The sequence below is a fragment of the Calonectris borealis genome, chromosome 21 (assembly GCF_964195595.1).
Source record: "Calonectris borealis chromosome 21, bCalBor7.hap1.2, whole genome shotgun sequence".
Lineage (NCBI taxonomy): Eukaryota > Metazoa > Chordata > Aves > Procellariiformes > Procellariidae > Calonectris > Calonectris borealis.
The window spans coordinates 1,836,878-1,863,305 of record NC_134332.1 but is presented as its reverse complement, the minus strand read 5'-3'; the positions used below and the strand labels follow the sequence as shown (position 1 = coordinate 1,863,305).

The window sequence follows — 26,428 nt, the reverse complement described above, 5'->3', positions numbered from 1 at the left end:
CCCCCGAGAACACGGAGCAGCCAGGAGGGCTGATGGCAATATATGCGATCTATATTCTAATATACACATTTGGTGCATAACCGCAGCGCACAGCATCACCCTGGCACCGCGTGCCGCAGGGGACCCATCCAGCTGGGTGCTGGGCGGAGGTGAAACACCCGCCCCTGGGGAGCAGCCCCCGGGGAAGCCGGAGCAGAAAGCGGTGTGACACCAGCCTGTGATTTACACAGCCAAGGGGGGCAGGAGCAGACACGGGAGCTGACTCCTAAAGTGGCCCTAGGGCCAATAAATTGGGCCAATAGGGCCAATAAATGGACGCCCAGAAAAAAAGGAGGGGGGAAGGGAGGTTGGGCTGGCTTGTTTGCACACTTGGGGAGCCCCCCGCGGAGTCGGAGAGAGCCAAAATCTGCCTTCAGCTACACCCCTTCCAAGCTGGAGAGCTCTGGGAAGCTGCTTCCCCGTCAGGAAGATCAGATTTGGCAGCACTGGCTGGCTTAAAAATCTGCACGCCTCCGACTTGAAGGGGAAGAGAGCGCAAGAAAAGCTTTCGACAAATGTTAAAATAACTCAGCCAGGGGTTTGCCTCCCTCGGCTGCGCTGGAGCAGGGATGTTTATGAGCTCAGAGCTGGGCTGCAGCGGCCGGTCTCGCTCGGAGATTGCGCGTCGAACCCTGCGTACGCGCAACCCCGTCCATATGTGCCTGCAGCAGCGGGCAGGAGAGCACGCTGGAATCAAGGGGAAGAAATAATAACCGTTAACCTCTTCGATTTCTGCTCATCGCCCCGAGCCCAGCCCTCGCCGGACACCAGCAACCAGCCCCAGCCGCTGGCTCTGCCCCCCTCCCTCCCACCGCCTCCTCCCTGCATATATCTGTATGTGTATATAAATATATATATATATAATTTTTAAGAGGAAAAACTCCCTTTTCCTCTCCCGGTGGCTGGTTTTCATTAGGGAGGTTTCTTTCTAACCCCAAGGGAAACAGCCTATGAGTTTTTAACTGTGGTGCAGGACGTAATTATCTCATTAAGGCGAGAGAGCCAGGCTTTTCCCAGGAGAGGTGACCTTGCTCCGGGGTTGATGGGGACCCGGGGGGGGGGGCTGGAGGTGGAGGGGGCCGTGTCCCCCTCTAACCTGCGGGTCACCTCTCCCTCCAGCCCCATTTGGGGCTGGGGAAACCCGGCCCCTCTCCCCCCCCCCAATCCTCCCCACGGAGCGCAGCCACTTACACTTGTTGATAGAAGCACTTAAAGCAGGGCTGGGGGGGGATGATGTGGATGGGGTAAGAGGGGGGGAAAAGCGGGTCTCCCTCCCTCTCTGTGTGTCCCCCCCCCCCCTTATTCCGCGGCTTGGCTGCCGGCGGCGCTCGGCCCCTGGCAGGGGGGCAGGTCGCGGTGCCGGGGGGGGCGAGGGGCCGCCCCGCTCGGCTCGGAGCAGGGGCGTTTGTTTGAACAGCTCCAGAGCAAAGAGCAGGGGAAGAAAGTTTGGGCTGGGAGCGTGGTTTTTTCCCCAGACGTCAGCACAAGGCGGAACAGGGGCTGGGGAGGGAGCCGGACTCACAGGGCAGCCGTGATTTTTTTCCCTTTTTTTTTTAATAATCATTTTTTTTCTCTTTTTTTTTGTTTTTGTGTTGTTGTTTTTCTTTTTTTTTTGTGGGGGTGGGGAAGGGGAAGGGGGCCGGGGAGCGGCCCGGCACCTCGGGGTGGGCTGCGGGCTGGGGGTGGGAGCCATGGACTCGGCGCCAGCCTTCGCCATGGACAAGCCGTTCGCCCCCAGCGCCGTGCGCGGCCCGGAGCCGCCCGAAAACCCTCAAAGCCGGAAAAACTTCAGCGTGAGCCACCTCCTCGACCTGGAGGAGGTAGCGGCCGGTATGAACGGGACCCCCCCGGCCGGTCCCCCGCCCGCCGGTGGCGGCAAGGCCATGCCGGAGCCGTCGGGAGGCAGCAGCGGCAGCGAGGCAGCGCCCCAGGACGGTGAGTCCCGCCGCCCCGGGACGGGCCCCCCCGGTTTGGGGCAGCCTTAGGGACGGGGTGTCCCCGCCGTCCCCCCCCACCCCGCCCCGCGCCCCGCCACGGGCCGAGCTGCGGAGTCGGGCACCGCGGACAAAGGGGGTCGGTGTCTCCCCGCTACGGGGTGGGGGGGACCGGGGGAGCGGGTGGAGGCGAGGGGTGACCCCCGTCGGGGCGAGCTGCGGGGCTGCCGACACCCCGACGGCTGGGGCAGAGGGACATCGCACCGGGGGACAGGGACCCCGCACCGGGGGAGAGGGACATCGTACCGGGGACGGGGGGCACAGGGACCCCGCACCGAGGGGAGGGACCCCGCAGCGGCTGTCTCCCCGCCGCCAGCGGAGGTGCCGGGTACGGGACGGTCCCGGGCAGCCGGTGCGTCCCGGAGCTGCAGGGCCTGCGGGGTTTCCCCCTCCCCCGGGGCTCCCCGCCTCGGTGTCCGGGCCCGGGGAGCGGAGGCGGCCCGGCGGGACCACGGGGACCGGGACGCAGCGGGTCCTCTCCCAGGGCCCGCCGCAGCGCGTCTCCGGGCCGGTAGCACCGACAGCAACGGTGGGACAGAGCCGGGGCTGGGAGAGGGGACAGGGACCGATCCGGGACCCGGCTTCGTGGCGCTAGGTCCTGGCAGGAGGCGCGTTTTTAACGGGACAACCCCGCCTGCCCGGGTGCTCCGGGGCTGCCGCCCGCACTGGGCAGCGCACATGCCTCCGCACCGCTCCGCCGGCCCCGGCGCATCCCGGCTCCGGTGCCCGGGCCGGGGGCGAGGAGGATTCGCCCCGTCCCTGCAGCAAAGCCCCGGTCCGGAGGCACCCGACAGCCCCTAGAGCCCCCCCGGAGCTGGGGGTCCCCTCGGGGCGCAGAGGTGGCGGAGGGAAGGCGGGGATGGAGAAGGAGAGGGGAGGCAGAGCGTGGGGTGGAGGTGCAGCCCCGCCACTGCTCAACGGCCCGGGCTGTGGTGCCCACCCCGAGGGGACCTTGGGGGTGACATCCCCCAAACCTGCCCCCCGGCTGGGTTTTAGTACCCTGGGCTTGTTTTCTGCGGCCCCCGGAGTGCAGCCCTGGGGTGCTGACGGTCCTGCTGAGGGCCTGACCTGCGCCTGGCCAGGGGTGCACAGCCCACTCGGGAAGCTGTGCCAGTGAAGGGGGCTCAGCCCACTCCGGAGGCTGCCCAAACCTGCGGTGAGGGGCCCCCAGTGGGAATCCCCCCCATGCAGGGTGCTCCCTCTGTCCCCTCCTGCAGCTCCCGCATTGCGTGCAGGTCTGAAGCATCTTTCTCCCACCCACATTTCACTCCCTGCACAACCTCCGTCCTCCATGGAGGAGCCCCCCTGAACCCCCCCAACCTGCCTTTGCTTGGGATGCTGAGGGCTGGGTGAGGCTGGGCGCTGCTTTCTGGGATGGTATCTGGTATTTTTGGCGTTATTTTCCATCCTCCCTCCCCTTCCCTTGGGTTTTGTTTGGACTTCTCGCATTGCCTTTGGGACTGCGGGGAGGTTTTCGCCTGCTGCTGGGACCATACAGGGGGACAGTATGCCGTGTGGGATCAGCGCAGCTATTGGAAACCCGGCCCAGCCTGCAGCAGCCGGCTCGTCTCACAGGGCTATTTGCAAAACAGCAGAGAAACTACCACCCTGCTGAGCTCCTAACACACCCCAAAGAGGCTCAGTGGGGACCAGGGGTGATGCAAATACCAGAGAGAGAACCAGGGGGCTGGCTGATCCCCACAAGCCCATTTTTCACCCTAAAAGCCCATTCCTCCTGGGGCAGAGGCCCTGTGGGGTTTGGCCCACTGATCCCAGCACCACTGGACCACGGGGGATGTGGATGTTTCCCACTAGCACCTGCTTCGGCGAGGTTGCAGGGATGAAGACTCTGTCAGCATCTGGGATGCTCCAACAACCCATCCAGGAGTGGAAGCATTTCTCCCCCTGATTCCACCTGGAGAGAGAAATACCTGAGCGATGGGAGCTGAGAGCAGTGAGCAAGAAGAGAACAAGGAAACAGAGATGAAAACCTGTGTGCGTGCAAACACCAACCTGTGAGACCCGTTACCCACTGCCGCTGCCTAAACTGGGATGCAATTTCCTAATCGAGATGGGGAGACTCTAGATACCAAGCAAATGCCCTGCCTTTGCGAGCATCAGCCTTTCGCTACACATCTGCGATGCTTTCGGCATCAGCGTGATGACAGCAGAGGAACTTTTACTGGTAACGTTATCTTTTATTGGCATCCTAAAGTAAAACAGCCTCTCAGTGTTTTCTCCCGTCTTCCTCTTCACCATCGTGGGTTTTTTCCACCAGATGCAAGTTTGGAGCCCCGCAGGTCGGTGGCAGCGGGTTTATTATCAATGCAAACAGAGCCCGGTACCTGAGTCTCTCTGCAGGATGCGGCTCTGCGCTCCGGCCGGGAAGCCGTTATCAGGGTCATCGCGGGTGGGAGGAAGAGCAGCCCCTCCGCTGGGCTGGGCTCGCCGAGGTCCGGGGGGCCGCGCTGGCAGAGCTGGCACGGGGATGCTTTAGGCAGCCCCGGGTTGTGCTCAGCACACTGCGACCTCGACGAAACCCTCTCCCCTTCCCCAGGCGGCCACAGCAGGAGGAGGCTTCTGTTCCCGAGCCTGGCAGAGCCGGAGAAGCTCAGGGCAGGGTTTTATTCTTTGCAGAGAGGGATTCAACTCCTCCCTGGCCTCACCTACCACCCCTGGTCCCGCAGCTCTCCCAGCTGGGGGGGGCGGCTGGGGGCAGCCCCATGTCCGGGGCCCTGGGCACATCTCTGCTCCCTCCGTCAGTCCCTTGCAGGGCTGGCACATCCCTTCCCGCTGGCACCGAGGACCAGAGCCATCCCCACCTCCCTCTCCAGCCAAGGGGGCTGCCTTGGCCCTGGCCCCAAACTGGCCCTGAGGGCACCCAGCTCATCCTCTTGGGAGGACGACTACCAGTATCTGTGCAACACATTGCTCTCACGGCACCCAAAAATTAAGAGGTAGAAATCCCACAAGCCAGGCAAGAGCAAGGAAATGCCAACAGGATGGCGAGGGCTCATCCCCATCATCTTCATCTTCATCCTCCCCCGGAGCGGTGCGGCAGCCTCCCATCGAAAACCTTCCGCACAACTTCTGAGGTCTTGAAAGCTTGTTCACCTCCTTTCATTAGACTAACAAATAATGTGTAACGCGAAACATCTGTTAACAACAGCCCTTAATGTTCTCAAGATGATAAAGCAGGAGGGTAATTTTAGCCAGCAGGCCTTGACTGATGGCTTTTCAAACAATGAACTTACTTTTGGTGCCGCCTGGGGATGGGAGAGAGAGTCGGGCGCTGGCTCTGGCGGTCGCTTCGGGGCTGAAAACTCAGAAAGAGCCACTTTTGTCGCGGCCGGGCTCGGAGGAAAGGCTACAGCCCCTCTGAGGGGATCCTCCGGCATGGGGCAGGCACACATTGCCCGTTGGGCTGCAGCCGGTGGGACTGGGTGATGGGATGGGGGATGTGGTGGCCACTGGGCACCCCATTTGCAGAGCAGCTCCTGGGGCCCCTTCCTCACCCCTGGGGCGGCAGGGACCCTCCGACCCGCGCTGGGGCTGTGCGGATGCTGAGCAGAGCAGTGATGAAACGAGAGGAGAGGCTGCACCCAAGGGGGCGGAGGGGATTAAGATGATGTTACAGTAAATTGGTTTTAATTACGTAAACAAGGGGAGTTGAAAAGGGAGAAGCGAGGCAGGGAGGGGCAGGAAAAGGGGAAGGGGCTTGCTTTTGGGGTCAAGCGTTGGCTGATTGCCCCAAGCAGCCCCGAGCTGCTCCCCGAGGCAGAGCCATGTCCCGGCCGATGTCCCCATGGTGGCCCAGCCCAGGGGCAGTGCTGGTCCTGGCTCACAGAACACATTTCGGCTGCGCATCTCTCCCTTCCTAAATGGCACTTGTCCCCGCCGGACGGGGGGGGCACAGCTCGGGGACACCTCGGCCCCTCGGGCTGCACGGGCAGGAGGCAGCCCTGTAACATAACGCTGCTGGAAAAGGGCCGGGCTGTGCCCATGGGGATCTGCCTTCCCTGGGACATCCCTGCACGTACGCGGCTCAGCTGCAATAAAACCCAACGTCATTAACTCGTGGCCGACCCCCTGGGCAAGACAGACCCCTGGGGCCAGCAGGATAGGGCCGCGGGCATAGGGAACCAGCCAAGGACCCCCTGCCCCGTAACCCCAGACCCGTCAGACCCCTCTCTCCAGCACCCATTTGCTTTCCACGGCCCCGAAAGTGTTGGAAATCCCCCGAGCCCCTCTGCTGGGAGGCTTTCTGTGGTTTCTGCTCAGGGAGGGACGGGGGTGTCGGGACCCCGACTCAGCCCCCGCAGGGGGAAGAGGCTTAAAGAAGTGTCTGATGGACGTGGCTGCAGCTCTTCAAGGAGAGGCTCTCGTGCTTTTGTCCCCCAAAGGAGGGGACGGCAGGGGTCCTGGCTGCTCGGGGTGGCACCACGACCTGCTTGCCCCGGCCTGGGGGATGAGGTTGGGGTGCACTGGGGTGGGACACGACCCGCCGGCGGACAGCAAGGCTGGGGCGTGGGGTTTACAGCACCCGTGGTCCCTCACTGCTCCCCAGAACAGCATCAGCTGAGGGTGCCTGGGCAGAGGATCCCCTGTCCATGGCATCCCCCCGAGCTGGCAAACCTCCTGCAGGGCCCTTGGTGGGGACGGTCCCTGTGTGGCAGAGCCGGGAACGGTGGCATCCGCAGCCGGGGGTGAGGCGAGCCGTCTCGATCCTTGTAAGGCCAGTGCAGCCGGGCTGGGTGGCACCGGGACAGGAGCCATCCTTGCACGGCCGTGACTCTCAGAGACCAGACGTCACCTTCACCGTCCCCAGCGCCTGCTTGGGAACATCTCCCTCCCTGGAGGGCTTTGAGGGCTGCAGACCCCAAGACAAGGGGTTTTTCTCCTTGCAGGGACGGTGCCCACGAGGCTGCTGGAGCGGGACGGTCCCCAGGGAGGGGACAGCACAGCTGGGCCTTGTGCCCAAGACCAGCACTTGTCTGGTGCCCGATGCTGGCAGGTCCCCGGTGCAGCATCCATCAACGCGTATTGAGTAAGCGCCAATTAATCCAGGCGGGAGCTCCCCGCCCCGGCCCGCCTCCCGGCCCTCCACATTTGTTTGCGCTTAGTGCGAGGCTGGCGACAGGCGAGGGATGGATGGGGAGCCTGACGTGTCCTGGCTCGCCCAGACGGTTTCCAGCCGCTCGCAGGGAGCCCAGTGTATCCCAGTCAGGAAAAAAAAAGCTATGGGGAGGGACCCCCCTGGGCTGCTGCAGGGGACAAGGGACAGCCTCAACCTGCAGGGTGACCCCTCCAGCCAGGCTTCCCATCCCTAACTGGGGACCCCCCCACCATGGCTCTCACCCTGCGTCACTGCCACGGGACCCGCTGTCCTGCACGTGGGCTGCCTGGGGGTCCCCTGTCCCATGGATGGGGGGAAACTGGTTCCCCAGGTCTCGCCCATCCAAAAACCACGGGGTGGGTGGGAGCGATGCTTTTCCCATGGCGCGGGCAGGGCAAGAGGCTGAGTTAGGTCACAGCCCTGCCAAAACCAGGCAGAGCAGCACAAACCGCTGCCAGGCGCAGACAGGGAGGAACCCTGGGGTGGGGGTCACGGCTGGGAGACCCCCGGGTCTAATGGGGCTTCTGGCATGGGGCCCACCCTGGTACCACTGCTCTGTGCTTCCCTGTCCCCTCCAGCCTCAAAGGGTGACACCCGCTCGCCACCCCGCTCCTCGCGCGGTGACACCCGCTCACCACCCCGCTCCTCCCGCGGTGACACCCGCTCGCCACCCCACTCCTCCCGCGGTGACACCCGCTCACCACCCCGCTCCTCCCGCGGTGACACCCGCTCGCCACCCCGCTCCTCCCGCGGTGACACCCGCTCGCCACCCCCTCCTCGCACGGTGACACCCGCTCGCCACCCCGCTGCTCCTGCGGTGACACCCGCTCGCCACCCCACTGCTCCCGCGGTGACACCCGCTCGTCACCCCGCTCCTCCCCGTGCGCTGGGAGGATGCTCTGCGCCCCGGGGTGCAGTCAGGCTCTTACTGACTGGTGGCACCTGGGCTCCAATTTGGGGAAAATTTGCCCCTAAATGGGCTGACCCCCCCACCTGGGCTCCAGGCTCCCACCACCCCTGCTCAGGGTGGCTCTGGGTTGGAGCGGGGGCTTTTGCAGCCCCGGGAAGCAGCCCTGCTTGCTCGGAGCCCTCTCCAGGGGCACAGGGAAATACCTACCAGCACGTTTTCTGCAGCGTTTGCAGGGCTCTACCAGGTCCCCGCACACACTCGCATCTGTGCCGGGGGAGCCGGTGCCAGAGGGAGAAAAGAAAAAACCCCAAACCCAGGGTGTGGGGAGATGGGTCCCCCCTTGCTGGGGGAGCCCGAGAACCGGAGCAGCCTTGGCTGGGCCAGGAGGGCAGGAAAATCACTTTTTACCCCCCAATTCTCATCGCTGTTTTTTTTCTGCCCTCGGCACTCCCAGCAAGCCAGGTTTTCGGAGGGCACCGCCATGGGGGATGCTCGTTCCCACCCCCCTTTCCAGCAGGGAAAGGGTGCAGGAGAGTGGGGCAGAGCTGCAAAAGCCACCGCTCGACAGGGTCCGGAGGGGACGGGGGGGGATCCCATGTGCGATGGGGACACGGGGCTTTGCCTCCCTCCCTTGGGAGCCCCAGCAGCAGCTCCCATCACCCTGTGGCACAGCTGTGCCCAGCCCAGGAGGGTGCCGGGGCGCGGGGACACCTTGCCCGTCCCCCCCCGGGCTGTTATGTCTAGCTCGACCAGGAACAGCTCAGTGCGAGACTATTTCCCCTCTCCTTTTGGGCTGTTATTTCAGGGAACGGGGCTGATTCACAGGAAAAATATGAAATTTTGACTCCGCGCAGCCAAGATGGGCGAATTTCAACGAATCAGCATTTTAAGAGAGCCTGGGCGTGTGTCTGTAGCTGGGAGGCTGATGAAATGATTTGGGGCTTTGAGGCTGCCTCGTTAGAAACCCTTCTTCTCTCCCAGGGAGCGAGGCCGATCACCCCTTCTCCCGGGGCTGATCTCCTTCGGCCACGGGGAATTATCCCCCTCAGAGCTGTAAAATCATTGAGCCGAAGGGATGAGGTTTGAAGCAGAATGGGACCCGGGTGCTTTGGGGCTGTCAGAGGCTTGGTGTCCCCAGGCTGGCACCCTGTCCCCTCCCTGTGGCACGAGCAGCAGCTGGAAGGAGTTATCCTCCCAGGATGGGGTCCTGAGCCACCGGGCAGGCTCAGAGCATCCTTTATAATGCCGGGGCAGCGCGTTGTGGCCGGGCTGAGCTGGGACCAGGCAGGGATTTAGACCAGGGTTAATGCAGATCAGTTTTTTTCCTGGCTGGAAAAAGCAACTGGGGAGAGGGTGAAAGCGCAGTGGGCAGAGGCAGCGTCCCCTGCCCGGTCCCGGTGCCTGTGTGGGGCCAGCGATGCCCAGCCGGGGCAGGGAGGATGGGGAAAACAAACCCTCGTGGTGAGGAAGGACTGATTTGGGGTTTCAAGGTGGTTTTCTGATGCCTGTTGGCCAGCGCTGCCACGGCAGAACCGGGTTGTTTTTCACTAGACACCCCCAAATTTCCAAGAATTAAAAAAAAAATCCCACCCTTCCCCTTCAGGCATTCCCAACATTCGCGTTCGCCCGAGGGACACATGGCTGCGGGCGATGTTTTCCAGCCTTCCCACGGCGTAACGAAACGCCCCGTCCGTGCTCAGCATCCCTTGCCGGATGCTTCCCTGCCCTGCGCTTCCCCAGGGAAAACCAGCCCCCGCACTGGGACCTGCCGGGGGCATTGCGGGGAGGGGGTCCGGTGCCTGCCTACGGGGCAGCCCCTCGCCCACGGGCAGCCCATGCCCGCAGCTCCGGCTGCGGATCCCCTAGCAGGGAGTTGGGGCGTAAATGGGACGCTGATGTTGGAGGGGTTGGGGGAAATTGTCCCAGCTTGGGGGGGAGTGACACCCCTCTGGGGACATTGTGGGGACAGACGGGGTCCCCTTTGCCACCCTTCCCCCCTCTGCTGGGGATTGCCCCATCTGTGCACGCTGCCGGGGTGCAAACAGCAGCTCGGGAGGCCGCAGGCGTTAATTGAGCAGGAGGCGTAACGAGGCCGCGGCGCTGCTCCTTCACCCCGGGGCTGGGGGACAAACGGCCCCCAGGAGCCAGGGCAGGGCTGGGGTTGGGGGGGAGGTGGGCAGCTCAGGTCCTGGGGGGATGCCGGGGCGGGCTGGGAGCCTTCAGAGAACGGCAGCGCCAGCCGCCAGCCCCCTCCCCTTCCCTCCTCATCCCCCTTTGGAGTGCATATAATAAAGTAGCTTTTCAGCTGCGGCTGCAGTGATAGATCAGGAAGAATTGTATGAGTCTATTAAAGTCTGTGTGTCTCTGAATGGAGACTGTGGCTAAGCCAGGCGCCAGGCTCGCGCACTGAACCAGATGTGGAGAGGCGCCATCCTTTCCAGCCACTGAATCTGAGAGGCTGCAGGCTTCACACGCAAGGAAACTGGAGTGCACATGGCAGGGGAGCCGGGGGAGCGCCGGGGAGCACATGGCAGCGCTGGCGCGAGCTGGGCGTTGGGGAGGGGGCTGAGCCCGGGTGCCGAGCCTGGGGGGTTGTGGGGGGGGAGCAGCCCAGGTACAGAGCTGGAGCAGAGGTGTTGGTGGAGCGGGTCGTGCCGGCCCGGGCTGTGGGCTGCACCCCGAGTCGTGCAGGGCATTGGGGGGGGGGTTGCGTTGCACCCTGAGCTGTACAGGACATTGCAGTGTGTGTGTGGGGGGGTTGCATTGCACCCCAAGTCATGCAGGGGAACTGCGTTGTACCACAGGTCATGCAGCGCATTGCTTGGTGGGGTGGGGATTGCATTGCACCCCGAGTTGTACAGGGCAAAGCAATGTGTGTATGGGGGGGTTGCATTACACCCTGGGTTGTGCAGGGGGGGTTGCATCGTACCTCTGTTCATGCAGCGCATTGGTTGGGTGGGGATTACCTTGCACCCCAACTTGTACAGGGCATTGCAATTGTGTGTGGGGGTTGCATTGCACCCCAAGCTGTACAGGGCATTGCAGGGGGAGGGAGTGTTGCATTGTACCCTGAGTCATGCAGGGGAATTGCATTGTACCCCAGGTCATGCAGGGCATTCCCTGGGGCGGGGGCGGGATTGCATTGCATCCCGAGCTGTGCAGAGCACTGCAGCAGGGGCAGGGATATTGCATTGCAGCCCCTTTGTGCAGGGAATTAATGGGGGCTGGATCACATCGCATCCCAGCTCACACGGGGCAGTGATGGGGGAGGCTTCCATCGCACCCCAAGCTCGACAGTGCACTGCAGTGCGTGGGGGGGGTTGCACTGCACCCTGAGCCATGCAGGGCATTGCAGGGGCTGTCCTCAAGGGTGCCATCCTGCCAGGGACAGCCGTGGCTGGCAGCTCTGGGGGGCTGGTTGCCCCGTGGATTGGGATCCCACATCCCCAGCAAAGGTGCAAAGCATCCATGGGGTGCTGTGGAGGGGACATGGGTGACATGGGGACGGCCACCGGCGTGGTGCTGCTTGGGGCCGTGCCGGGTCGGCTGGGGCTGGGGCGGCCGCCACACTCCTTCCTCACCGATTTCACTTTCTTGGCTGGGCCGGCCACATGGCTGTAATTTGGGGGGTTGTAAATACCTCAGGGGAATTTTTAAATTAAAAAAATAACTGTTTTCATTTAAATTAAAAGACACTGAAGCATTTCTATTAGTATTAGAGGTTTATAAAACTTAAAACAAATGTCGAAACTAAACTACCAGGCACCGTCCACTTCGCAAAGCCCTTCGCATCTCCAGCACAACCCGTTACCCATCGGGGGTTAAGTTTTAATGAGACTTGTATGAGAGTGCCTGGAGGTCCCCAACCCGCACCCTAAGACCCCAAACACTGGTGCCAGTGTGTCCCCCACTTTACTCCTGGCTGGGTTTTGGGGCCTCAGCCAGTCTGTTGCTGGGATTGGGGTCCCCAGCACGGGAAAATGGTACTTGGGCTCCCCAGGGACCTGGGGCGGATGAAGGCTTGGGGTGATGAGGGTGAGGGTCTCAGCGCCGCTGGGCTTTGCAGAAGCAGGACCTCGATGCAGCTGCCCCCACCCTGGCATCCCCGAGGTGTCCCCTGGTGTCCTCCCCACGTCTGGCACCTGCCTCCAGCAACCTGCCTGCTGTCCCCATCGTCCCCGCCGTCCCTGCCATCCCCACCGTCCCCACCGTCCCTGCCATCCCTGCCGTCCCTGCCATCCCCGCCGTCCCTGCCATCCCTGCCGTCCCTGCGCACGGCTCCGTTTTAACCTGGAAACAGTTAACCGGGCTGGGTTTTTAAAAAAAAAAAAAAAAAAAGATATGAGCCACTTATTAAAATGAATGTTTTACAATAAATTTGGCGAGAGGCCACCGACCTCAAATGAAAACCAGACCGGAGGACAAGCGATGCTGCTCGCTGGCGAGGGTTTCCGGGACGTCTGTGCGTGCACGCGCCCACGAGGGTCCTCCTCGGGGTGGCGGTGGGATGGGGTCCTGGCCAGGGGCTCGCACCCGTCCCGCACCCCAGCCGATTGTTTTGGGGTCCCCCGGCCAGGGACGCAGCCGGCGGTCGCAGGACAGGCTCTCGGCAGGTGCCGGCACTCGCTGATAAAATGGGTGCTCGGTGGCATCTTGGCCTGGGTGTGAAAAACGCCCAATTGGCCTCAAAAGCGAGAGAGGAGTCGGGTCGGTGGAAGGAGGCGGCAGGAGGGGACACTGTGGGGGTTCCCACCGTTCCCCCCCGTCCCTGCCCGTCCTCTTCCCTCCCTCTTGGCAATGACCCTGATGCAATGGGGTCTGTGCTTTAACCTGCCGGGCTGGTGTTGGGTTTCAGTGCCAGATGCCATTGAGGCTGGCTTGCTATGGGCTTTTGCTTATTAAATTTCAAGAAACCACTTTTTTTGGGGTGGGGAGGGGAGAGGAAGGCTGGGATCACCATGCCAGGGGTCCCTGGCTGGGAGCCAGCCCTCTACACAGCGTTCCTGCTATGCAGCCCGGGCTGATTAGTTTTATTTTTTTTAAACACCACGCAAAAGTCCCAGCGAGCTCTTGACACCGTGATGGTCCGAGGCACCCTCCATCCCGTCCCCTTCCCAGCCCCCTGGGGAAAACCATTTTGCAGTTAAAGCTGAGTTTTTGGTGGAGCTTTGCATGCGCAGGCGGGTGCTGCTCTCAGGGCCGGCGCTTGCACAAGTCTCATTAGCGTTAATTACTTACACATGCCCCGTGCCCTGCTGGGAAACTGTGTAACCTGTTATGTCAGGCGGCCGCGTGTGAGCGATGTTGGCACCTCTGCGGCTGCATCATGGATGCACCAAACGGTGCCTAAAACATTTGCGGGATGGGGAGAGAAGCAGCATCTGCCAATGCTGAGCCCCGACGCAGGATGGTGGGGTCCGTCTGTCCTGGCATCGTCCGTCCTGGCATCGTCCATCCCGGTATCTCCCTCGCTGATGGCCACCGTGGCCGTCCCCTCTGCCCGGACCCCCTCGCTGCGGTGCCCGGGGCTGACCCAAACCCCAGCGTTTTGGCAGGGAGGCCCGGGCCGGCCGTTTCCCTGCGCCGCAGAAGCCCGTTCACACATCTGTTAACCATCACCAGCGCTGCCACTCTCCGCGCTCAGCTATTTTAATGCACGGCATAAACGATGATGGCAAAGCGGGGAGGCTGCGTCCCGGGTGGGTGCCTGGGGGCTTCGTCCCCAGGGGCATCTTGGGGTGCTGCAGCGGTGCGAGGCACAGGACAGCCCGAGCGCTGGTCTCGTCCCACCACGAGAAGGTCTCCTGGCCGGGAGATGAAAGCAAACCCCCCCTGGTGAATGCCTCCTCGCCGGGGAGGCTCCCGGCCGCCGGCGGCTGGGGGAGAGCCAGCGCCTTTTGTTGGTCCCCAGGCCTCCACCGCGGGGGCTGGCAGATTTGTGGGAGAACAAAATTAAAATTCCTGATCCCCCGTCGGTCGGTGCTGCTCTGTACTTGGCCCGGCTCGGCGCTTCAAACCCACCGCGGTGCCTTTTCCCGAGGCGCTTGGCTGTGCCGCGAGGGCTTCGGCTCACCCGGCCGAGCAGCTCCTGCCACCCCTGGCCCCGCGGCCAGGAGCATCCACCCGCGGAGCCCCTTGGGCTGACAGAGCCTCCCGGAGCATCCCTGGGCAAAGCCGGAGCCGCGGCACAACACGCGCCACATCCCTGTATCTCTCCTGTCTCCCCTTCTCCCTCTTGGGCATTTGCGGGGGACACCCCAGACCGGCACCATTGCGGATGAGTTTTTGGAGGCTCTGCGTGGCCCCAGCCCCATCTAGGCAAAGGGGCACCCCAGAGGGGAGTGAACCCCCTTAAGCTGCACGTTCCCCCCCCATGAGCGGGGAAGATGCCAGTCCCTGGCCAGATCCCAACCACGCAAAGCCGAGCGGGGCACCCGACGGTGACTGCCGCAGTGCCACCGTCCCCGGCAAACTCGCGCAGACGATGAACCTTTCCCGAGAGGCTTTTCTCCTCAGGGTGAAAACCGGGGTATCTGGGGGGGAGCAGCACCCCGGCTCATCCCCCGCTTGGATCCTCTGCGGCTCCATCCCCACGGAGACCTGACACAATGGAGGCGATGGCGGCGCTGGAGCCGGGACAGCCCATTGTGTCGGGCTGCGGTTGCAGCCTCCTCCGAGCGCACGGGATGCTCTTGGCAGCTCCTGAAAGCCCTTTGCCAGGCTGGGGTCACTCGCCGCCCCGCGCGGGCACGGCCCTGGGAGGGAATTTTTCTCTTGCAGATCACCGAGCCCGAGGGATGCGCTCGGCGCCCCGGGTCCCGGCTGGATGCCCTGGGCCGGTGCCACCCGTCGACGGGCGCAGCCAGGCAGTCTGAGCCCTGCGGCCCTGCACAATGGCCCCGGCCCCGGCTCCCGGGGCGCGCAGGAGCCAGGCGGCTGGGAAAGCGCAGCGAGAGGCTTCGCCGAGCCCTGCGCCGTGCGCCAACGCCGTCGCCTGACTTTAAAGGCTGTTTCTGGAGCAGTTGTTTCAGGGGATGCTGATAGTGCCAGGCTCTGTGGTCTGGATCCTGCCGCAGGGTTGGGGCCGGGGCCGGGATGCTGGGGTCCGTGCCGGAGCCGGTGAGCCCGGCAGCAGGGTCTGTCCACGTCCCCTTCTCCAAAGGTCTGTCCACAGGCAGGCGGTTCCCACCCCGGGTAAAAGGCAGGTGACGGCACCATCTCCCCCAGCCGCCCGGGAGAGCAGGGGGGGAATTCCTCGGGCTGCTCAGCTCTCTCCCACCGGAGCTTCGTGGCCAAAGATGTTCCCGAGCCCCTTCCTGAGTCTTGACAGCATCCCACCGACCCTGCCTCCTCCTTCGGGGAACGTGGCTGCAATTAATTCATTAAACACTTCCGCTGACGCAGGAGCCGGCCGTGCCAAAACACCGTTCCCAGGGCCTGGCCCCAGCTGGGCGAGCACCGCGCCGGGCTGCGCACGAGCCTCCGGCCGGGGCAGGAGCCTTTGGTGTGGTTGGAAAGGCTGTGAAGTGTTCGTGGAGGGCTGGGCACATCAAAGCCTCGGGGCTTTACCTGCGGCAGACAAAATCCCCATGGATTTCACCAGCTTTCAGCTTTCAGCGTGTCCTCTCTAAATCACAGAGCATGACTCGGCTGGCCAGCTCCTCACCTGGCCTCTCCAGCAGCTGGTTCCCCTCTCTTCATCCCCTTCTTCCTTCATCCCCTTCATCCCCTCTCTCCCTCCCCTCCTCGCTCTAACACCTCCCGATCTTGTCCCTCTTGTGCGCTCGGGTTTTGCAGCGGATAAATCACTGCCGCCCTTGCTGGAGAGCCGGCTTTGAATCCGCTCACGGCTCTCACCCGTGAATTCGGTGGCTGCTGCTGGGCTGGGACCGTCCCTAAGAGAGGCAGCATCCCGCAGCACGGGGCTCCTCCTTTCCAGTTCCTTCTGGTCCCGAAACCCAGCTAAGCATCACGTTCCCGCCGTGTTTGCTGCACTAAAGATGAGGATGAGTCGAAAAAAGGCTGCGATGCTGCAGTGGGGTTGCCAGCACAGGTTGGACACATCCCTGCTGGGATGCAGGGGTGCTACTGGCTCGGCCAGCTCTCCAGGACCTTCCCGGCTTGCTCAGGGTTTTGGTCGGACACGCCATGATGGGTGCTCGGGCACCGCACGCCATCCCTGGCATCGCCACCGAGCAGCAATTGCAGCTTCTGGGGGTGCACGGGGGAAAGCCTCCCGGGCTCGGGGGGTGCAGGCTGTGCACGGAGCATCCCCCGGGGTCGTAGCACCGCCGGGCAGGATCCTCCCAAAAATCGGGTGTCGGTGCGGCCGGGGGCAGCGAACCGCGGCGCTGGGTGGTTTCTGGCTGGTGCAGCAGCAGCTCTATAACCATAAAACAGTCTGCTGCTGCCTGTCAGTGAGCGCAGGCTAAGGCCCTCCCGGGACAGCCTTGGCCTCTTTCTTGGTCCAGGCTTTTGCTGCTCCTTTTTAACGGAGACACTTTTCCCCCAGCAAAACTGGCAGCCTGTAAAAACGTGTCAGCGTTTCAGTTTTTTCACAATTAATGAGGTGAAACATCCTCGGAAACATTTCGCTGTAATGTTTCTCCAGTAGCTGAGGCTTGCCCCTCTCTTAAATTTTTCATGTACGCCACTTGAGCCGAGAAAGTTTCCTTCGGACTCAGCACATTTGGACCCCCCCGGCTTCAATCGCCCCCCCAGAGCCTCCGGCATTCCCGGGGTCTTCGCGAGGCTGGGGCTGGGCTGGAGGGGGAGCAGGGAGCGGCGGTGGGTCGGGACGAGGAGGTCGGAGCCCGCTCCCGGCAGCGGGGGAGCCCGGGCAGGGGCTGGCAGCCCCCGTTCCCCAGGGATACCCGGTCCCCCGTGCCCGCAGGTTGTTCCCGGGATGGGTTTGGACATTACAGCATTGTGCCGAGCAAAGCCAGGACCGGCACCCTGCGGGCAGGGGTTGGTGGCCCCAAGGGGCTTCTCCCCCAGGTACCGGGGTGAAACCACGCAGAAAATGGAGTTACACCGATACGGGTTTGTCCCCGAGCTAGGACGCCGAGTTGGTCCCGCGCACCCAGGCTGGGCTCACTGGTGGGTGCAGGAACGGCACCGCAGTTGGGTGACCCAGCACACATGGAGGGGCCGCTGCCTGGCTGCTTCTCAGCCCCCCCCCGGCTTCCCGAGATGATTTGGGGAGATTAAAGAGCAGCGTAGGCAGCTCCCACCGTCACTTCTGCGACAAACCCTGTGCCGCCTGCGCCCGCGAGCGGGACCGAGCCCCTTTGGCCTGCGGAGCATCCCTCCTGCCGTCCCTCCTCGCCGCACAGCCCCAGGGTGGGCAGGTAGAACCCCCCGGGGGCTCCCGGGCTGTCCCCAGCCACGTCCCAAGACAGGGCAGCGCTGGCAGTAGCTGCTGGAAAGGGGGTTCAGCGGCGCTCGGCTGCCCGTGCACCCCCGAATCACCCCCCAGCTTTGGGTGTCTCAGCTGAAGGTTATGGGATAAAAAGGAGCTGGAGCGGGCGGACACCGCGGAGGGGCAATTCCCAAAGCCGAGAGCTTTGCTCCGGCGCTGCTCGCCGCGATCCGAAGGGAAACGCTTCCTCCCCATCGCATGATTTAGAGGAACAAGTTAAACAATTGCACATGAAACTTGGGCGGACGTCATCGCCGGAGCTCTCCTCGCTTCCCCGGAGTATATAAAGGGATGAAGGGAGTCCACATGTTTACCGAGAGAGACCATGGGAGAAACGAAAGACATTGTTTTTCCAAAGGATTTCTTGGCTGTAAAAGGCCTCCACCACCCTGCGGCTTCCCTGATGAAGGCCCAGCGTTAATTTGTTAAATCCACATCAAGTGCCCGGAGAACCCGTTGTTTATTTTTGCTAATTCAGCCGGCCGAGATCAAATTGGGGTTTTATTTGTTAAGGATAAACCTTAATTAATAGAAGCTATTTATTTGGTTAAAGCCGGCCGCAGCCTGAGGGTCAGATATGCCACGATCATTATTTCAAGTAAAACAAACCCAAAACGTCTCTCAACAGTTTGAAAAACGTAGAAACTTAGAGGGCTGAATTTATTTGTCTTAGGAAGAATTTACAGCTAATTCCCTCCAGGCTATTTCAACCCTTAAATTATACCCGAGAAGAAGAAAGAGAAAAAAAATGCTGTTCCAGGCAGAGAAGGGAAGTAAATGGTACGGCAGATTTGATCATTTGGCTGGGGCGGGGGGTGAAAAATTTAAAGCTTAAAAGGTCTTTGGCAAACTGCTCGCGAATAAATGGAACGCGTGAAATAATTTAACGGCAGAAAACTGTTCGGGGCTCGGGGGTTTGCGGCGCAATGGAAAATGAAACACGTTGGAGGAGATGTAGCCTAAGTTTTTTGCAGGAGAGGGTTGAACTCGCTCCCTCCTGGCACGGCCCCCAAAAAAGGGGGGTATTTGCACCCCAAAGCCAAGTGGCAGAGCTGGAGCCAGCAAAACCTGTCCCAGGACGTGACGGTGCACGCGGGGGGTTTTGCAGCATCATCCAGGGGGAAAGGGAGGCTCGCAGCCGGCCAAGCTGACCATCCCGGGTCGCAGGGACAGTGCTGGGCGAACACCGCGCTCTGGGATGAGCATTTTGCAAAGAAACCCCCCCAAACTGAGCACGATTGGCAACGGAGCCCATCACCGAAAGCCATCCCGAGGGATGAGCTGCCCTGTCGGAGCATCCCTGCCTGGGGACGTCGCGGTCCCCGGGGCTCAGGCGTGCGAGCGGTTGGGATTTTAAATGTTGGTTAGGTCTGGATCACAGCTGCACGGAGGTCGTTTATCGCTCGCTAATGGAGGTCGTAAGTCAAAGCCGAAGCCTCGGTGGAAATCTAGTGAAAATTACCTCTTTACAGCATTCGGCGGCTGCTGCGCGGGAGGCTGGGGGCCCTGCCAGCGTGGGGCCCCCCCTTGGCAAGCCCCAGCGCCCAGGCTTCGGCGGCTGAAAGCCGCCGAGTCCTTCTTATGGAAAACTCATGGAAGCACAGTGGGAAAAGGCAAGAGCCGGAAAAGTGGGCTTGGTCGGCGCTCAGCTGAACCAGCACGGCTCTGACCCGGCGGCGCTGGGGCCGTTGCCTTTGCAAATGGGGCAGGACCAGTCGCTCCCCAGTTCCCGGCGGCAGGGCGGCTCGCCGGCAGGGCGGCTCGCCGGCACGGCGCGGTCCAGGCTTGCCAGCGTCGGTGCTCCCGCGTGGAGAAGGGTTTTGGGGTGACCCCCAGCACCCCATGGCATCCGCAGGGCTGCCCGCAGCTTGCCAGCGTCGGTGCTCCCACGTGGAGAAGGGTTTTGGGGTGACCCCCAGCACCCCATGGCAACCCCAGGGCTGCCCGCAGCTCTCGGGCGGGCAGCATTGCCTGAGGTTGGGCATTGCGGAGGGGAGGCTGGAGGTTACCCAGGCCACATCCAGCACCCCAAAACTCATCCACGTCACGGGTGAAAAGACCCGTGTCTTTTCTAACACACTGGGGCAATTTAAGGCTTTTTTTGTGGAACACACCGGGCCCATCCTGCTCTGCACAAAGCCCCTGCGCCTCCCTCTCCCCATCCTCCCCGCCATGTCATCTTTCATTATTCGGTAACATTATCCCCCCCGTTTTCCCCCTTCCCCTGCATTTTTTTCCCTTTAGTGGAAATTGTAATCAGTGGAAGATAAATACACCGAAGGCGAAGGTGGCTGCGGGGTGGCTCAGGAGTCCCCTCTGACCTCGGGGCTGGACAATCAAGCTGATGCCTCCAGCCGTGCCCCAAATGAACCCCCAAATTATAACTGACAAAGGCAAGGGTTCGGCTTTCTCCGTAACCTCCCCAAGCACTGCTTTGGGGCAAAAGAAAGATGGCGGTGAGCTGGTTTTTAACTTTGTGCGATTACAAACTCCTATTCCTGGAAGCGCACTGGGGCGAGGAACCCGTTTCCAATTCCTCCATGAAGGTGTCAGTGAATCTGGTTAAATCCGATTCCGGCGGATGGGTGGCACGAGATGGCAGGGGGTCTTCAGCGGACCCAACCCATCCCCTTCCCCGTTCCTTCTCCAGTGCTGCAGAGCGCTTAGCGATGTTCATTTTTGGAAAGCTGATTTGGGGTTATTAAAGCATCTTTGATAGAAGCGATCCAGCCTGACTTTGCACGCTGTAAACCTGTCAGACGCACGCCGCCAGCAATTAGGGTGGCATTTATCTGGTCCCACAAGCCTGCGATGCCTGAGCTAATGGGGAAAAGATGTTGGTCCGTTACCAAGGCTCATCCTTGAGCGGAGCAAGGACCCAGGCAGGCGCCCCGGGCGTGGAGCTGCCTCCCTGCGGTACGGAGACGGGGTGGAAAATGGGGGAGAAAATGAACATAGCAGAGAATTTAGTTGGAAAGCAAAGGTTTCTGCGGGGGATTGGGGAGCTCTGAGCTACGCTGGGGTGCAGTGTGTTTTAGGGGAGGTGTGAGTAGGTGGGGAAAGGGTTTTGGCCATCAGTATCCTCCGAGAAGCTCCCTGGAGCATCCCACGGGGTTTTGTGGTGCAGGAGAAGGTCCCTCCATTAAAACCAGCAATAGGGTCTGAACAAAATGCCCCAACCCAGGCACGGTCCAGGGCTTGCAGCTCTCCAACCACCCAGGAACCACCAGCACCCAGACGCATCCTGACCCAACTCCGGTCTTAAATCTCCATCCCAGCACGCCTGCCAGCCCCGTACGGGAATTGCTCAGCACCGCTCGGCTCCTGCTGCCGTTTAGCTCTTGCCTCCACGGATTTGGGGAGATAGAAACCAGCCAGAAATGGGGCCAGATCCTACAGAGCTGGTTCGAGAGTTAATTTAAGAAACCTTTCCTCCTCCTCCTTGCTTTCAGCCAAATTAGAGTGGGTGAGAGAAGCCATCACTTACGGAAAAATCCTATAGCCAGATTTTAAATTGGGGACGAAACCGAAGGGGGCTTATAAATTTTATTTATACATTTACTAGGGTTCTGTTGAAATCATTGCCTGTTCGGTGGGGGGCAGTGGGTGCCCTTGGTGACGGCACTTTTTGAACCAAGCTCGGGTCTATAATTTCCCCAGAAGCCCTACGGGTTGGCCATAAACCCGCAAGGAAACGTCTCTCGCCCTGTTACATCCTGTAGCTCCTTCCCAGACTGATGGTTCCCGTTTCGGTCCCAGGCTCCCGGAAAGCTCGGGGACAACCATGGCTGGACTTCATGTATTTTAATCCAGCGGCTCGTTAGCTCGCTGAAGGAAAACAGGACCAAAAAAGGAGTTTAACTAAAAGGGGCAACTGGAAAGCAGAGACTGGCAGAACATTTGAAGCTGCAGGAACAAGGGCTGGAGGGAATCTAGAGAATTTTATTTGTGAGCCTTTAAACATGAACGGCGGCGAAGGGCAGCCTGTGGTTTCCTGGCCAGGGAAAGGGCCTCAAACCTGCACGTATTTCAGGCACAGCGCCGTCCATCATGTCTTTACCCAACCAAGAAGACCGTGTCCCAAATACAAGAGCACGGGCTGTTTCCAGCCCAAGGGATGGTCAACCAAGGTCCAAATGCACCTAGAACACAATAAAAGACCCAGAGAAATGCTGGTGGCTGCAGTGAGGCCCTGGGAGGTGGACAGAGCTCCTTTTCCTCCCCTTCCCATCCAGGGATGCTCTCCTCTCCCCATGGTCCCAGCAGTTTGGCCCCATCATGATCAAAATGATGCAGCATCCCTGCATGTGTCTGGGAGGCAGGGAACAGGGCCGGTGGTGGTGCCCAGGTCCCACCTCTGCATCCCTGCATCTCCTCCCAGCCCATCCCTGAACGGGTCAGGGTGTTGGAGGCACCCAGCACTCCCAGGCCCTGGCACTGGTCCTCGCTATAGCAAAGCGCCAGAGAAGCCATCTGCTTTTCCAGGAGGCCACTGCCAGCAATGGAAATAAATTTAACCCTTCCTCCTCTGCCTCATCCCCTGGCGTGGCTCGCGTTTGGCACCGGGATGCTGTTGGTGGCATCAGCCAGCAGGATGGTTTTCAGAGAAGGGTGCAAGGAAACTCTGCAGTAGCTCTAAGTTTGGACCCTGCTTTGGGCAGAAGGTGATTAGTCCCAGGGACAACCTGCCATCAGATATTGGGGTTTCTGTGGTCCTCATGGCTCATGTCAGGATGGGACAACCCTTGAGAGTGGTATACTCGGGCACAAAGGGACCTTAGGGACTTGATGGAGAACTTGTTGGTTTCATGGCTTGAATTATTCAGAATTAAGGTCCAAGCAAGTTTTTCTGGCCTTAAAGATCTTGGAACCCGTAGTTTCCTCCTGCTCAACAGCTTGGTGGTGTCTTCAAGCAGGAGAGTTAATATCCGTTCCAGTAGGTTTTGTTACTTGCTCAAGTATCATCTGAAAACGCTGCACATCTATTCAATAAGTATCAAAATAGCTTATTAGCAAGTATTTATTTCTTGAGCATATTCAGGGAGTGGTAATTCCTGCCATCATGGCCTCCGCAATGATACAGAGCAGAAAACCCCAATATAACCCTGCTATGAATCAGAATGTAATAAAACTATTAACATTTCAAATAATTCCAAAATACTTTCCCACCAGTAGGTACAGATTGGATCCAGATGCTTTATTAACAGAAAGAATAATTAACCAGTACCTCCATAAGGAAGAACGACAGCGAGACGTGTTCCCCAGGAAGCCTTTACAGGCAGCTGACTGGGTATCTCAGAAAAAGACTTCATAAACTTGCCTAAACCTGATGATATTAGTGACAAAGAGGAGATTAATCTCAGCCTGGCTGAAAGCCCAAGATCAATACTGAGAAACCAAACTACACCCTCAGCTTCATGTTTCCATGAGCCAGCAAAGCCAGAAATAAACACTGCGGAGGCTGAGCTCTGTGAGACGTGGTGGCGTTCGTTCGTAGCTCTGAAGACCAGGGTTGGATGAGCAGATGCTCGGCTGCGGTCCTGTGTCACCTTGGGGACAGGCCACAGCCAGGGCTTCAGGGGGGTGCTGGAGGTGGGAGCTGAGACCCACATCTCAGAAATGTTTTGGTGCTGAATTTCCATCGCCGTCCATTAGCACTTGACCTAAAACCTTAGCAAGAGCCAAGCCCAATACACCCTGTGGATGTGTCCCCATTTTGGGGGGGCTGTGAGATGCAGTCCCAGCAGTTTGGGTCAAGTGCTGCCCCAGAATCCACTGAGACTGGTATTAAAATCAGGTCCAGGTGGTTTTAGCCAGATGGTGAAACCACCACAGGTCTTTGCAAATGTCGGGTTTAACCCTAAGCTCCAGCAGGTCCTGCAATAGGTTTTGATTCTCATGGAGACCGCAGGCTTGCACGTATGCTGCTGCCCGCAGAGTCCCAGGTGCCCGCAGGGAGCACGGCTGGTATGGAGCAGGACAGCGCAGACCCCCAGGAGGGCTCGAACCCAGCCAGGTCCCCATGTGGGGTCTGTGGGGTCTCGCAGGGGTCTGGCTCTCATGTGGCCTCTTCTGTGCTTTCCCCACAGGCGAGAGCCTGAGCCCGAGCCGCGGGGCGGCCAAGAGGAAGAAGAAGCAGAGGAGGAACCGCACCACCTTCAACAGCAGCCAGCTGCAGGCTCTGGAGAGGGTCTTCGAGAGGACGCACTACCCTGACGCCTTCGTGCGGGAGGAGCTGGCGAGAAGGGTGAACCTCAGCGAGGCGAGAGTCCAGGTGAGCAAAGGTTTGTGTGGGAGAAAACAACACCTTCTGCCTTGTCCCCAGGCGGGAGCAGGGACTGTCCCCTCTCTCGTTTCATCCTGCACATGACCATGATCCGTAGGTCGGATGCTTGGGACATCCCTGCTCCCACCGGCTCCCCACTGACCACCTTCCCCCCCCGCGCAGGTCTGGTTTCAGAACCGGAGGGCCAAGTTTCGCCGTAATGAGAGGGCGATGCTGGCCAACAGATCGGCATCGCTCCTCAAATCCTACAGCCAAGAGGCAGCCATTGAGCAGCCCATGGCGCCGCGGCCCACCGCACTGACCCCGGAGTATCTCTCCTGGACCAGCACCTCCCCGTACAGGTAGGTGCAGGCGCTGGAGGAGCTGGGGAAGAGGTGGCCGTGGGACAGGCTGCCTGGGGACCGCCCCACCGCCGTGGGAGTGCAGCCCTGTGCAGCTGCTGAGGACGCGGGGAGTTTTACGGGGCCTAAAGGAGCTCGTCCGGCTTTGCTTTCATCCCCGTCTGAGCATCCCCTGCCCGCCACTGAGCAGGCTTCCCTGCCTCCATGCATTTCGGGGCCGGAGCGGGGGCCCTGGTCCTCGCAAGGGATTCGCTTGGCCTCATGCTGACCCTTCCCACATCTCGGCACGGGAGGTGGCATGGGTCCCTTCTGGTTCCCAGCTCTCCGCGTCCAGCCATCTCGTCCAAAAGCTCAAGGCAGGGCCTCCTGGTGCATAGTTTGAGGGCTTCCCACATGCATCCAGCCACATAAAAATGCTGAAGCCTTGACTGCTCTTGTGGGAGATGTCTAAGAGGGAACAGCCAGCCTGGCCTGGGAAGCCGGCAGGACCGTGCGGGGCACGGGGACTCCTCCGTGGGCCATGCCTCATTCCTCCCCTGCTCCCTCCCCGCAGCACTGTGCCCTCCTACAGCTCCAGCGGGACCGCGACGCCCACCCAAGGGGTGAACATGGCCAACAGCATCGCCAGCCTGCGCCTCAAAGCCAAAGAGTTCAGCCTCCATCAGAACCAGGTGCCAACCGTGAACTGACCAGGGCAAAGCCCACCCCGTGGCCTCATCCAGGATACAGCGTGGAGCTCCTGTGCCGATCCAGGACAAATCCGCTGCCCGCCCAACCCACATGCCACTCATCCAACACGTCTCAGCACCTCTCCTCTCTTCTTCTCTTCCCTTTTGAAGGTAGAGTCAGTCCCAGGCTGAAGTGGCACATAATTATAGCCACATATGGAGCAAACTTGGTTAGAAACTTGCTTTTCCGCACACCCTTATAATAAAGGCTATATATACACACACATACCCCCCACGCGCTCTTCAAGGACAAACAGACTTGCCAAGGGAACAAGAATTTGCTTCCAAACATGGAAGGATCTTGGACTATTGGATTTGACCAATTTGGGTATCTCGCCCAGAGAGCCAAAGAGTTATTGGGTCTTCTCCTCCCGCAGGGACAGCATGCAGCGGTGGGAGGATCACGAGCCCCCCTTTCCGCCGGGCTGCGACTCGTGGCGTTCAACCGCGCGTGCCGAAGCTGACCCGCGTGTTCGCCTCTTTGTGCATCCCCAGCCGCGGTGCTTGGGAGAGACTTTGGGAAGCCGACGGCTCGACCCTGCCGCGGCTGGTCCCGGCCAGCCCCCTGCACCGCACTGCCTGCATTTAGAAGCTGCCTATGTCGATGGCATCAGGCTTTGACCCTTCCCAGAGGGGCGAGGAGGGGCTGGAGCATCTCGACAGACTCGCTCAGAGCCTGTGAGCTCTCCTGCGAGCCTGGGGGGAGCATCGCCGGTCCCCAAGCAGGCACCGCTGCCCTGCCTCGGTGGGTTTGCCAGCGATTCTGCAGAGCCCCAGGTCATTGAACCGTCCCAGGGAAAGAGAAAATTGGAAAAAGCTGTTGGGTTTCAGCTGAGTAGGCGGCTCCCAGCGCTTCGTGCCAACGGCAAAGCAGGCTTCGCCTTCCGGAGGCACAGCCTCCCTGTCGGCAGCTCCGCAGATGTGTGCGGGGGTCTGGGGCTGGCGACTCCGTGGGGGTGGGCTTTTTTGGTTTTGCAGAAAGGAAATGGTTTCCCCCTCATCCCCCCCTGCCGTGCAGCCTAATGAGGTTGCAAGGTGGGATGTGCAGGGGGATGGACACCGGGTGGGCAACCTTGCCCCAGGCTTACGCCACCCCAGTCCTTCGCCTGTGGGACTGAGCCGCAGAGACGCACCCTCCACCTTCCCCTGCCAATACCGCAGCAACGGGGGACGAGCTGGAGTGACGAAGGTTTTACCCTGTGGACAAAGCCCTCTGGAAACCGGACCACCCTTTCCTCACCCGCTGCAAAGAGCCACCAGCCAAGCGTGGGGACACCACCGGCTCAGAACGGGTGGCCTGGACGGAGAAAGCACCAGCCATACTTGCCTAGAAGAGCTTAGCCCCGCTGGGGACCGTAGAGTAGGTCTGAGGACGAACACAGCAATTGCTAAGGTGCTTCTTCCAGATAAACATCCTCCGCTGCGCGACACCAAGGCTGAAAGTGTCCCACCTACACACGTGCCCACCCGAGTCCCCACCGCTCCCAGGAGCAGCCTCTCCCTTTCCCACTGGGGCTTTCACTGCAGCCACGCGCGGTACCCAGCGGCTGCGACACCAGGACCCTCAGCTTCACCCCAGGCAGCGCCTGCTGG

General features: G+C 60.9%; 1 protein-coding gene across 1 annotated transcript; it reads left to right on the top strand.

The window, feature by feature from the left end:
- Window positions 1-1,288: 1,288 nt before the first annotated feature.
- Window positions 1,289-24,796, top strand: PRRX2 (paired related homeobox 2). The gene is made up of 4 exons (XM_075170970.1): window positions 1,289-1,974; window positions 23,570-23,754; window positions 23,929-24,107; window positions 24,661-24,796. The coding sequence occupies exons 1-4, from the start codon at window positions 1,731-1,733 to the stop codon at window positions 24,794-24,796; spliced, it is 744 nt and encodes a 247-aa protein (XP_075027071.1). The 5' UTR covers window positions 1,289-1,730.
- The last annotated feature ends 1,632 nt before the right edge of the window (window positions 24,797-26,428 follow it).

Coding starts and splice junctions, on each gene's coding strand:
- PRRX2 (XM_075170970.1), top strand. CDS start 1,731: ATGGACTCGGCGCCAGCCTTCGCCATGGACAAGCCGTTCGCCCCCAGC. Junction 23,755..23,928: donor TCAGCGAGGCGAGAGTCCAG/GTGAGCAAAGGT, acceptor CCCCCCGCGCAG/GTCTGGTTTCAGAACCGGAG. Junction 24,108..24,660: donor ACCAGCACCTCCCCGTACAG/GTAGGTGCAGGC, acceptor CCCTCCCCGCAG/CACTGTGCCCTCCTACAGCT.